The sequence below is a fragment of the Aplidium turbinatum genome, chromosome 5 (assembly GCF_918807975.1).
Source record: "Aplidium turbinatum chromosome 5, kaAplTurb1.1, whole genome shotgun sequence".
Classification (NCBI taxonomy): domain Eukaryota; kingdom Metazoa; phylum Chordata; class Ascidiacea; order Aplousobranchia; family Polyclinidae; genus Aplidium; species Aplidium turbinatum.
The window spans coordinates 18,695,718-18,710,015 of NC_137476.1; the positions used below are offsets into that span (position 1 = coordinate 18,695,718).

The 14,298-nt window shown below is 39.1% G+C and overlaps 1 protein-coding gene across 1 annotated transcript in view; it reads right to left on the minus strand.

Moving 5' to 3' along the window:
• The window catches only part of LOC145770071 (casein kinase II subunit alpha-like), a 106,810-nt gene that overhangs the window by 43,805 nt on the left and 48,707 nt on the right, over positions 1-14,298 (minus strand). The window contains exons 3-5 of the mRNA XM_082581659.1: positions 13,470-13,574; positions 1,394-1,444; positions 543-602 (exon numbers count right to left, since the gene is read on the minus strand). Of these exons, the coding sequence (XP_082437785.1) occupies positions 543-602; positions 1,394-1,444; positions 13,470-13,574 (216 nt within the window). The remainder of the gene's footprint in view (positions 1-542; positions 603-1,393; positions 1,445-13,469; positions 13,575-14,298) is intronic.

The following is a 14,298-nucleotide window of genomic DNA, read 5'->3' on the forward strand; positions in this document are numbered from 1 at the left end:
GGAGTTGATGAAAAGCTGATCGACATGGTCACCCGTCAGTCGGGATCTCAGCTTCGTGACGGTTAGGCCAGCTTTTGAAAACGATTGCTCCGCTGGAGCTGAGGTCGCTGGGATCCCAAACACTCCAAGTTCATTTTCACTGCCGTGACATTTCGCTGCAGAGTGCAGCGGTTTCGACTCGAAAGCGACATCGAGTATGTTTGCAAGCGCATAAAGCTAAATGCACGCTTCGTCTACGTAGCAAATTATGTTGTTTTTGGGTGCATTCAACATCTGATGACACTGAATCGACGCAAAATGGTAGATTTTTGCTATGTCCCAGGCAGCAAAATCAGTCATTTTTACATTGATTCAACGTCTGCAGACATTAAATCAATGTAAAAATGACAGATGTTGTTGTCTGGTGATTGTAGATTGTAGCACGATATATAATACGTCTTTATAAGAATTTTTTCTAGGTTGACCAAAAATTCTACAGGACTATTTCTATAGTTTTGAATTACCAAGAAAATAATATTTTCAATCAGTACGAGTGAACTTACTTTTAAAATTTCAAACATGTAATATCTGATATCATAGTCTGTCAAGGTCTGGTATAGTTGCTGTAACAAAAAATATTATTCCGGCATTAAAAATGTGACAAGATAACCAGAGAACTGAATACTGAAAAGTTTGGGTGTTCATCAAGACAATTATCGTTTCTAGCACTAGTTGCAAGGTTCATCTGATCAAAGTGAAAGCAGCAACATTGTTGTTGGTTTTATTTTCATCAGATGAACGTTGTAACTGGAGCTAGAAACCTGAGAACTCTCAAATTAGCTTTACTTTGCACAATATGTATCATACTACTAATCAAGCATGTAATTACATCACTAGTTTTTTAAAGATTGCTAATATTTCTATAAATTAAGATACCGGTATTGAAAAAATAAAGGACCAGACAAACGGTATTTAAAGTCACTCAGATATTACACCGAAGTAGTGTCCTGTCTGCCACAATAAATTTGTCGCTTAGAAGAGGCCAAAGCATCCTATGTTTACCGTACATGATATTTCAAACTCAAACTTAAGTGGAGAACAGTGAGCACTAGAATCATATCAAAATTAGCTGGATAAACTCTTATGGCGTATCGTATTATGACGGTAGCAGTCATTCCATTCCCTCCAGACATTGCAACCATTGGAGTGTATTACTACCAAGCACAAAGACTGCAAATAGTATTTCTATCTCGAGTTCGGAAGATGGAGTAGCAATGTATGATCCGTTGTGCGATCTGGAAGTCAGGTCCAAATACACGGAATGGTGATTTGGCAAGGCTTCATTGCAAAATCATCGCACCCAAGTGCTACTCAATCTTTTAATGCTTCTAAATTCCTTATGCAATCTCCTCACCTTAAAATCAATGTTATTCACATGTTCAAAGACAAGAGCTGGAGTACGAGACTAGAAAAAAAACAGCATTATTGTAATATTTATTTGAAGAACAACAACAAAATAAAAACAACTATCACAATAGTTCCTTTTTGCATTTCTTCCAAAAGAATGTTTAAAAATTCTGATAAACCAAGAGGGATCATGTTAACTATCCTAGTTTATTCAGCTCACAATGCAGCCTAAATGCAAAAAGTCTATTATGCAGCTCTAAACAATTGCACTATTCAATTACACAAGGGGTTTTTGCTACTATTGTCAACTGCGTAGAGCATGCACCTGCTGGACAGGTGCGAGCTGCGACATCGTCACAGTGTGCTTGGTGTTGATAAGTTGCCACAAGCAGTGGGGTATTTGCTGACAAAGGTATTTTTACACTATTTTATCTTTATAATACAATTTTGGTAAAGAGGTTACTTTCTTCAACCACAGACATTAAAATTAAACATAAATTATTAGCTACAAACGTTTTCGGCCATACACACGTTAGCCCTTATCAAGTAAGAAAAATAACTGCTTATCACATCTACAATGAAAATGAATAACTGATCTAAACACTGAATGGAAAAACGAAATGCACAATGAAACGGCAGAGCATAGGAGAAAGGCACATCACATGGCGTTTAAATTACGTGAGGCAAAGACGCATCATATGACGTATCAAGAAAAGACGTTGAGTAAATAAGAAGCACCTGAAGCAAACAACTGTGTATTGAGGCGAGGATTGTATGATTTTATTAGCAAAGCCTCGGGATTTTAGTGTCGAATTCGGTGGAACATTTACGCATAATTCTAAACGACTCCAAGGATGGTTTGTTATTAGAACATGTTTGACAATCGAATATGTGATCTTTAATGGCACTTTGCTTGTTCAAATTAGTTAAATCTAAGTGCTCCCTCACTCTCGTGGCCAAATGCCGCGTAGACATACCGATGTATGTACAATTCGCGTCATGCGAACAAGTGAACTTGTACACGACATTTGAACACAAGTAGGAGGGAGTCCTAGATTTAAGCTGAAAATAATAGCCAACTTTGACCGTTTTATACACAGAAACAATATCCACGCTGAACTTCATTTTGATTAAACTTGACATATTACTGACAAAGCGTCTCGATGCTTTACCCACAAAGGAAACTGTAAGACAGTTTTTCCATTCACGCTCGTCCGCTGGAGAGTGCGTAGAACGTGAATCCAAAAACCCCCTCAGCACCTAATTGAAAAACCATGTGGGGTAGTTGTTCGCAATAAAATAAGACCGTAAACGATTGACTTCAATATTAAAATTATCAAAATTAGAGCAAATATCTTGTGCTCGCTTGAGCAGGCACTTAATTAATCCAGATTTGTAATTAATATGTCAAGTTTAATCAAAATGAAGTTCAGCGTGGATATTGTTATGGGGTATAAAACGTTCAAAGTTGGCTATTATTTTCAGCTTAAATCTAGGACTCCCTCCTACTTGTGTTCAAATGTCGTGTACAAGTTCATTTTATCTTTAGGTGGTCAATTTTTCCAAACTAGAAATTATTAACATACTTTTTCCTTCTATCTACAAATACCTCACCAGACTTAGGTCAACATTATTCTGACAAGCTCCTAAGGTGTCAGGCGAAAACGATTGCAGCGAGCAATGACAAACGTTCTCCTCGCTATATACTTTATCAAAACCGAGACTGCTTAAGATTGGCAACTCTAACTGTGATTAGCCTAATAGTTTTCACATGAAACAGAATTGATTACGATACTTCATTACATTTAAATATATATTCATCTCAAATTAGACTAAATTTATGTAACACAGTCTAAAAATAGCCCATGGTTGTAAAGATAAAAAGTTCAATGGCAAAGGTTGTGGAGTAAAATACAACAAGGCTTAAAAGCTTAACGGATAGATAGCCCAGGCATTCCGCAGGCACGGAATGGCCTGTTTCGGCTAGTCCGATTGGGCTAGTCCGATTGGGCTAGTCCGATTCGGCTGTTACCCTATTCGGCTACAGCCCGATTCGGCTAGTCCGATTGGGCTAGTTCCGTATTTGGCTACAGTCTTTATCAGTTAGTTCCCTATTCGGCAATTTAAACAAAATCCTTCTGTAAATCCAACGATGCCTTCTGTTTATTTAGAGAATTTTGTATTTTACTTCACAATAGGCTAGCGTTTCTTTTGCATTCTTGCATTTTATCCAGTGTTTACCTTTGAGTGCCTTCCCAGACGGCAAAATCCGTCATTTTTGTTGTCTGGGTTCGTTCAAAATATGTGTTTTACATCAAAACAACATTTTTCATGATTAACAATACAGGTTAATGAGATAAACAGAAGTGTTTTGTTAGTTGTTCGAGTGTGTTATTGTTCAAAATCATAGGCGCCTTACTATTTTTTTGGCAGTGAGGGCGAAAGAGTGTTTCATCAGCAGCAATGTAAATTCAGCAAATGTCATACAGATGGATGACGTAATTATGCTGTCACACTAAGATTGCTTTTATTGCCACACTCAGAGTTATCGCTACGTTCGACCTCCCGTTAATTATTATAAACAAAACTAGACCACATCGGTTAAGCAAACACATGACATGTGTCTGCGTTAGCTAGCGGTTGATGGACTGCGACTCTTTAAGCTAAGCACAACATTAAGTTTAGCAAGTTTAACAAATTAGATTTATTAACACGAAACAAGAGACGAAAAGGTTTATTAAAAGGTACACTGTAAATGGAATGACTATGTTTTGAAAATGGAATGCAAATACTAACTTGATCATACGCTTGAAAATATACCTGTGGAAAGTAAAATCATTCATGTTTACATCAATTCAGCAACGCGTCACCTTGAATAAATTTAAAAGTTGCTGACATCCGTAAGCAGCACTTGAAAAATAGTTACGGAGAGACGTTTAATTAAGTTTTCGACTTAACATTGCTCCCTTTTAACTACAATATCGCAACTTATGACTGACCGCTGTAAAACGCCCGTTTTCGCGTTGCAGATGAAACAAAAGATGCGCAATTGCGCATATTCCGCCTTTGATCGGGTTTCTATGGCAACGGTCGTGTGTGCGCCATTCAGTTTGCGTGAGTCCGTTACTGCAATTATTATGCGGCGTGTGCGTAATGCGGTTTGTACTAGCCCTTTGTTGCGTTGGTTAGTGGTTAACGCGGGCCAAGAGTTCAAGTTCATTTTCACAGCGAGCGATTCACTGCAGTGCAGAGGTTTCGACTTTCGAAAGCGACATCAAGTCTGTTTGCAAGCTCATCAAGCTAAACGCACGCTCCGTCTACGTAGCAAATTATGTTTTTTTTTGGGTGCATTCAACATCTGATGACATTGAATCGACACAAAATGGTAGATTTTTGCTATGTCCCAGGCAGCAAAATCAATGTAAAAATGACAGATTTTGTTGTCTGGTGTGGGATTGTAGCATCGCTACTCGTTCTAGTGGTTATTTATTGCGAAGCTGTTGCGGTTTGCATTCAAAAAATGCTTTCCAGCTGCCGATCGCTAGTTCATCTATTGTTTTATGTATCAATACAGCATAAAAAGTTGCCCCCATGGCTTAGGCGCCTATATTCAAAATACACGTAAAAACTTGCATGATACGAGTTATTAATTACGGAGATAGCATAAATTTGATGCTCTAAAACAAAGTCATATATTATCATATATAGTCAAAGTGGCAAATGCGCGGACGGACAGTTTTTACGATAATGCACGGTCCATCAATTTAGAGATTTAACCGACGGTAAGTATTAACCGGCGATTCAATTCGATAATATCAAACCTCCATCTTTACACTCTGACTACAAAAAAAAATTAGGCCTATATCACGTGAAAGTTACGAGTAATTAAGCATTGATTTCAACGACCTAATTTTTGGGCAAAATCAACTTTACGACCGGTTTTGCAAACTTTGATCTGCCGCTTTGCAAGGCAACTTGATAGTTACAGTCATCTCCCGGTTAAGTACGCACCCGTTTAAATTCGCATCCCAGATAAGTACGCAAAAATTCTTCACAAATTCTGGGTTCAACTTTTTCAACAATTTATTTATTTTAAACAGCAAGCACATTAACTGAATGTCAGGAAAAGTTAAACGTCAACTTAACAATAGTTCATTGCTTAAACATGTCGTGCAAAGTCATCTGATGCATATTTTGCATTCTTTTTTGCTTGGCTTCCAACGTCACCTGTCTCAGTTTTCGCTGAAAGCATTCAAAAGTGCTTTTGAGATTATCGTAAGCTCAACTTCAAGCACTTTGTTGTAAAGTTGTTCAAAGCCATGAAAAACGATGATGTTTTCGACAGGTGCACAATCGTTGCTTGGGCCAGCCTCATCGTCAGTGTCATCATTTTCAGTCTGCATCGTTTCCAACACCTCATTCACGTTACCCAAAATCGCCTGTGAATACTCTTCATTATTCTTCGTCATCAACATGCATAAATCTGTCTAGCTCGTCTTTGTCAACCGAAATATCCATAGACTTAAAACAGCGCAAAATTTTAGACATGTCAGACATGAAGTTAGGTTCCTCATCAACGCCACCATCCAACGGAGTTAGTAGTTGAGCCTTGTTAAACGAGTTTCTTACCGACGCATCCGATATTAAATCTCATGCTTGCTTTACATAGTGAGCAGCATCCAGCAAATGAGAAGGGTTCCCATAAGCAACACCTGCTGCCCCTCTGGGTAATCTTTTAGCTTGCTCTTTTTTGTGGGCCTTCAAGTTCTCGTTAAGCTCGTAAAAATCCAGAACCTCCCTGAGATTTGAATATTTGTACCTCTTCTTCAGTACCGCGATGACTCCCATGTCACATGGCTGTTTACCAAGTGACATGGGAATCATGGCGATGATACCTATGTCACCAGAGACACACGGTCTTTAGCTTAGGTATAGGTATAAGCAAGGTATATCTAGGTAGCAGACGAAAAAACAACCCTGTTTCATTCATGTTATACACATTTTTAGGATCATACCGTGCAATTATAGCATGTAAATCATTCAATGCAGCCAAAAGCTTTGGGTCTTCCTTGTCCACATCAGCTCCTTCACCATGAAGAAGAACTTTCTGCAATCCTTGACATGCTCTGAACCGGCTAAGCCACTGCCGCGACGCTTTAAATTCATCTTCTGATATCGATAATTGTTGAGCGATTTGTTTTGCTTTTGCAATGACCAGTGAGGGGGGAACGGGAAGACTTGCACGGCGCATGCTATCAATCCAAAGATATAGAATATCTTCAAGCTCAGAAAACCGACCAACGGATGCTCGAAACGTTTTTGTCTTTGTCTCCTCAGACATCAAAGCAGAACGCTTTCGAATAACTTCTCAGTTTTTTTAAATCTTTCGGATATCAGCTTCACTCACGCCATACTCTCTTGCGAGACTTTTTTTACTCGGAGCGGACGGTACATACAAGTTGGCAATGACTTCCAATCTTTGGGATTCACTTAAGCGCTTACCTTTACCTGACATCATGCAAACGAGAAAATTGTATTGAAAAGAATGGCATACAAAACCACAGAAAACACAACAAGAAAACATAACAGAAAACTTTTTATGAATGAATGAACAATTGAACATGGGCAACGCATCGTCAATGACATAATAAATGCGACATTTGTGTATTGGGTACACATATTCACACACGCGTTGGCCACGCATGCAGGGTGCATGGCTGCACGCATACCTTCACTAGGTGACTGCATAACTGCTAAGTACGCACCTACCACATAAGTTCGCACACACTACTCAGGATCAAGTTGCGTACTTAACCGGGAGATAACTGTACTTTGAACTTTAGTCCAACGTAGAGTGGTTTCACTTTAACCTGAATAAAAAAATGTCTACTTCTGGCTTTCTTTCCCAATTAAAATCATTAATCAACGCATTCGAGAAGGTTTTCCAGAATTTCGTTATTGCTTTGTGACAAGCATTTCTATGGTAAACAACTTTACCTCGCTTCCCACTTTTTTCTCAGCTATTTTCTTTTAAATACTGGCGCGCGTAGTCTTGCTCCTCCGTCAAGCGATGGTAATTACACGCAATTCATTATGACACAACCGAAGGCTTTAATTTATCACACGGCTCACTCAGACAGTAAAATCCGCCATTTTTACATTGATTTAACTTCTGCAGACGTTGAATCAATGTAAAAATGACTGATTTTGCCGTCTGGGAAGGCACTCAAAGGTAAACACTGGATAAAATACAAGAATGCAAAAGAAACGATAGCCTATTGTGGAATAAAATACAAAATTCTCTAAATAAACAGAAGGCGTCGTTGGATTTACAGAAGGATTTTGTTGGATTACAGAAGGATTATCGTAGGATTTTCAAAAAATTGCCGAATAGGGAACTAACTGATAAAGACTGTAGCCAAATAGGGAACTAGCCCAATCGGACTAGTCGAATCGGGCTGTAGCCGAATAGGGTAATAGCCGAATAGGACTAGCCGAATCGGACTAGCCCAATTAGACTAGCCGAATAGTAGCAGACCTCCGCAGGCATATAGTGATACCCCTAAACACAAATTTTTGGTAAAATAACCCGAAACACAAATTTCAAATAAAACAAGCTAATGTTTGTTTAAACTGAAAAACTGAAATGGCACAGGTAAGAAGATTGTTATCACTATTTCTGCACTAACAATTAGACCAAAACCGCTTTTCAGATTTCAGCAAATATTTCACCTAGGCCCAAAACCCTGTCCCTAATAAAATTGAAAACTTTCTGACCGTCTGCACTAACTTTGCTGTTAAATCTCTTCCTGGTGAACCTAGAATTGCCATTGAAACATCAATAAAATCGGAATATAATACTCTAGCGCCATGTGGCAAATAAAAGTTCAAAACAGCAACTGCTAGATGGCGATAGTAAATTTCGCGTTTCAAACAATTTTATCATTGCGCAAGAGCGGCCATGCTTTTATTATATCCGTTTTGATCGGGTCATGAAAAAGGTAAGGAAGTGTAATGAAGAGTAGCCTTTGCCTAGGATGCAGATACAATTCAGATATTATGCATTAGAGAATGTAAAAACTTATTTAAACATGTATATCATACAGGCTAGTGGGGGGGTGTTCAGAGCCGGAGGCAAATTTACAAATGTCAATCAATCAATGGTTTATTTGTCAGTAACAGGAACATAGTACATGTTTGAAATATGCAAAATGTCCCGGATGATTTAAATCCGGACATCTCCATTTTCCCAGCATGTGACGTAACATCTGTTGCATCCATGCTGCCTCTTAACTTTTTCGTAACCACCGAGGTTGAGACGTTTAAACTACATAACCAAACATTTTTCACAAAAATCTTTTGTATTTACGCCGTAATAACATCTCATATGAACGACGTAGACGCACAATCTTGACATGAAATAAAAGCATACTGTACATTAGGGAGGGCCGTCAATGCACTTTTTTGTCAAATCACTTAGCAACTCGGCTCAGATAGGAGGCTTAGGTCACAAACAAATAATCTGTAAATATTTTTAGATTGGGGCGCGGGAAGACGCCGCACAAAAAAGTCAATATTAACCCATAAAAGTAAAAAAAACATTTTTTTTCCAAAACAAAATTAAAAATAGAAAATATGCAAAACGACGTAAACAATCACAGAACGTAATCTTTTTTTGACTCAAAACGTGAACAATGTGAGCGAGCAGCAGTTCGCGTCAGCAAGTTCATGTCTGTTGTCATGGCCGATGGCTTCATCGCTTACTTCGGTGACGAGTTTGATTTCGCGCTCAACTGCTTGTGTGCCGGACGAAAAACTGTCAATCGATGTAGGAGCATCGGTCTCGACAAAAAGCTCTGTGAGCTGTTCCATGCTGATATTGTGTAGAATTAGTGGCTCAGTGAGTTTCCGCTCGTTCCACCGGAGCAACGAGTTTGTTGTCAAATCTGTGTACTCGTTCCTTGCTTTCTGGATCCGATTTAGTCTACGCATTGGTTTAGAATCGTCATGCAGAAGGGCCAACACTACATTCTCGAATGCGCAGCGAAAGCATTTGGTTGTAGGCCACTGTCGACGACTTTTTTAATTGGCCTGTCAGATAGCGAGTCAGCTTAACCAAGCGCAATGAAATTAACTAGCGCAATGAAATTCCACGTCGATATTGTTAACGCAAGTTTCTCCACGTGTTAATTTTATTCGTAGGCCTTTATCCATTGTTCGTTCAACCGTTTCGCCACTGTCCAAATTGTTTGCTCCACGTTGGCAGTGATTGACGTTGGTTTTGCAATGCCATCGCTGTCAACGTAGAACCTTTTTCGCTATAAATACCAGTTCATTTGTAGTGTTATTCATTCGCAATTCAAAAGTTGTACTGAAGAGAGCTAAATGCTCGAAATCCGGATATACAACAAATTCATGTTGTGTATGAATTGGAATTAAAAGCGAATTGAAGTTCATCTGGTCCTTTGTCTCCATTCATAGAATTTGAGCATACGCTGACGACGAGCTTAACCAACCGAAGGAAGGACCGAGCAGCAAAGTGACCTTCTTGTTTTGCTTGGTAGTAAACCAGATGGGAGCGTAAACTTTAACGATGTACGTCGTCATTTCTATCAGCGCCTCTGTTGGTTCTGGCTCCGAGATATAAAGTCGGCATATCCTTGAAGCGAGATTAAGCCATCGTGCATGACCCTGTTTTCCTGGATCACGGAATCAAATGCTTCCTGGAGACAGACTTCCCTCGATGACCAACACATCGAGCAGATACTTTTGATCGCCACTAATTCCATCACCTCATCGACTTCTGTCAGATTGGATTTTATCTTCTCGAACTCGACGACTGCAAATTCTCCTATTTTGCACTTATCATTAACGACGACACGGTCGATAAATCATTTGAAGGTTTGCGGTCCTGATGATTTCCCTTCCAGCTCACCGAAGAGATGCCGAAGCAGGAGTTCATTGAGGTGAAACTGGCAAATCGATCATTGCACCGTACTTCCAATATGTTGCTCAATGGTGGTGATGGCTCCTGTGTGCATACCTGCATTGAGGGCAGTTCCGTCGCATCCAACGACCAGAATGCCTTTCACGTTAGTCCCTTGACTTCAAGAGCAGCCAACATCGTTTTGGCAATGGTCTTCCCAGTTGAACACCCTTCAGTGGAAACGTGGTCGATATATTCAGATCATGGATATTTCAGCATTTCGTTGCCTAGTGGGCTTCGATTTATTTTCGACGATAGCTAGTTATGCCATTCAATTTAAGGGTTTTATCCTTTCTGTCGTCAAAGTAAAGGCTTTCAACTATTGTGTCGAGCGAACTGGAAGCGAAGTGACTCGTCTCTAAACGGAGCAGTTTTCGTGCACGAACGAGCTTGTTTTTGTCGACTATCATCGTCGGATTGAAATCATCTTTTGTGTCCAGTAATGTTACGGTTGCGAGGGCAGCTGCTGCTCGACTTAGCATTCCATACCTTTCCACCTCACGCGCAACTGTACGAAGATCGAAAGTACATCACTCTTGCTCTTCTTCGAGTTCTTCTCTGCCGATCGAGCACTCTAAAAGGGAAGCGCTTTCTAGAAGTTTCTTCTGTATTGTAGTCATCCGAGTCGTGAGTACATTCTTCGCGTTCTTTCACTCGTTTTCTAGCGAAAGCAGTTGCTCCTTCCCTCGTCCCTCTTCATTTCAGATTTGCGCCTCCCAATCGACGTTTCTAATGAAACCAATGCGTGCTCCACGTTGGTCGATAACGAAATCAACGTCGGGTGAGTACAGCAATTTGTCGTCAACGACTTCGAAAAGCGTGTGGAAGCAAAGACTGGTATTCAATGAAGTTTTCCATTCAGCCTTCTTTCTCGCCGTGGGGATTTTTTTCTTCATCTTAACCATGGCCCATTCCTTCAAGATCTTCTTGATCACTCCCTCATACGTAATAATCGCCACTGCACATGGCGAAATCGTAGATACTTTTTTAGTCGACACTGCTTCCGCCAATTCGTGCAGCTCCATTTCCTTCTTTTAATCTCCGGTGTCCTTATTCTTCATGATTTTATTTTTTTCACTAGGGCGCTTTTGTAGAGAACGTCACCACTGGTGGGGGGTAATATCCATGAAATGGGGTGATTTACTGATTATTTGGACCGTGTTCTACACAAGCCCGGATTTAAGGGGGGCAGAGGGTGCATTTGTCCTGAGACAACCTTTTGAAGGGCCTCTCGGCGTGGAAAATGTGATTTTGTGTTATTATCATTATTTTCTCTCAGCCTTTGAAGTTTCTGCAAAATGCCTCCTTTTTCAAGGTTAATTTTAGTCACAAGGTGGCGACTGAGCTTGGCGTAAAGGCATTAGCAACCGTGTGGGTGACTTTCAAGTTATTTTGTAAAGTTTTTCGCGCCTTAGGCGCAAAATTTTTTTGCACAGACCCCCCGGTCTAAGGGTGTCCCGAGCCTCTATCAGCTAAACTAGCCCCTGGTTGTGCGCCGTCTTCCTGGCATTCAATTAAAAAATTGTTTTCGATTTTGCTATTTACTCGACAAACCTCCTAAGAAACTCGATTTGCTAAGCAATCTGTTTCCGACGGCCCTCCCTACTGTACAATCCAAAATTGTTTTTTTTTGCAGATTAACTCCCGTTGTTTCGGATGAACCTTTTTTGGGATTTTTACCAGACAAAGTGCCCCTAGCTTTGACACAAGAAGCGTATGCCGAGTTTGTTTACCTAGATGACAATCTACAAGTGACTGGAAGTGCAAACAGATGAGAAACTTATCATTGCAAAATCACTTTCGAGATAGCGCAAAAGACTTGAAAAAAAAACTGTGCGATTTCAAACAAACAGTGTGAGCGGCATTTTTTTTACATTACACTCTTACCTCTGTTGGGCAAGACCCGGATGACGTGTACCGTCAATATACAGGGCCATCAATATAATTAATGTTACAACTTCAAACAACTGTATTTAACAAATGGTAGACAACTTTTGAGTAATAAACATATAATATTATTCTCAGATAAATAAATATTTAGGAAAACCAAGTTTCACTCAATGTGTCCGCCATTTTCCTCGATAACAAGCCAGAGACGCTTCGAAAAGGACCTGCAAGAGTCACGAATAACTCTTTGAGGTATTTTGGTTCATTCTTTTGTCAGATTAGCCTTCAGTGGGACCAGGACTCTTGATTTTTTTAAAATTTGGCAAACAGGTTTTGAAAACTAATTATTGAAAGTAGGCTGCATTTCCTGCAGTATTGTCACAAAAGTGAAATACTGTGCAGTGTGCATTCAATGCACATCAATATCAATCACACATATTTTTCAGTTTTTTAATCGTCACAGAAAACTTCTTGATTATAATTTTTGATTATTAGTACAAAATTTAGGTCTTCTTTGACGTCGATGTGAACAAACATAAGATTGTGCTGCATCAATTTCAAGGTTTCTAAACTGTTGACGGTTCCAGGTGTATATATATACTTTTCGATACTGAATCCAAAAATTTTATTCGTTTCTTAGGGAGAAATTTAACCAATTCTCATCTTTATTTTGTTAACTGCAAAAATCAATTTCACTATTTTTATTTGTATAAAAATTGAAATTGCTACCGTGACAAATGAAAATAGTACCATAGGCTATTTAAAAGAACAATTAATTTTAGTACGAAACAATCACATCTCGCGTTATTCATGCATTGCGGCATTCGGACCTTGCGTCATTCATGCATTGCATCATTCAGGTCATGCATCATTCCTGTCTTGCGTCATTCGTGCCTTGCAGCCTAGGGATCGCGTAATTCGTATTTGCGCCATTTGGACCACGGTATTAAGTCATGTACCGTCAATCTATAACGTAAATATTCTATGGCCAAAATAGTATATAAATCTGTTTTTTTAAAAGATACATGCTTCTAAAGATGGATAATGCATATGGTGAACTCACTGCACTGCACAATAGAATACAGAGAATGACAATTCATATGAAAAGCCTTGAAACCTTAACCATAAACCTTTAAATAATCCAATGACTTTAAAATAACAACTCTAGGTACACTATGTCAGCAATTTACATGGGTTAATTGTATCTTACCACAGGGTCTTTTACAATATCAAGGAGAGTAATTACGTTTGGACCGCCACCTCTTAGGTTTTGCAAGATCTTAATTTCTCTTTTTATTTTCTTTGTCTTTACTGGCTAAAAAGAAACCAAAGTTTTTAAGTTAAAGGTTTTCTCACCAATATAGGTTGAACACAATATTAGAGGTAAACGGATGATACTGCAGATTGCAATGATAAGCTTATTTGTTCGCTCCAAGTAGCTGGTTCGACTCTCGGAGTGTGTGCTTGAGCAACGCATTTTAAGGACTGATCTCCATTCAGTGGCGCCTAATGGATGTAATAAGTCCCGGCAACAAAATTTCAACAATCACAAACTTCACTCTGCCAATCTCGGTAACCGACTCTGTGTAAAGAGCCTCTACAACCAATGCTGCCACAGCAAATTTGGAAAAAGCACAAGATTTAAGAAAAAAAAGCACAAGGTTTGGATACAAAAGCGCAAGATTGCAAAATTGAACCTTTGTCCTTTGCGACCCATTTTGTGCCAATTTGAAGAATAATATGACTCTGAAATCAACAGTTTAGTTAGAGAAGATACATGCTTACTAAATCACTGTTCTCTTTTAATTCGTGGTCTTTAATTTAATATCACAAATCTTACAAAAGGCGACATATCGATCAGTTTTGTCTTCTTGTATCGAACTTTTAAAATCAGGATCATTCAACCATTGACGATTAAAATGCTGTTTATATCACTTTTTTTGTTTTGGGACTTGGTGAATGATTGTCATTATTTGATGCAGAATGGTGATTGGTGATGTACTCTTTTCGCTGCTCTTGTTATCTAGCAACACAACATC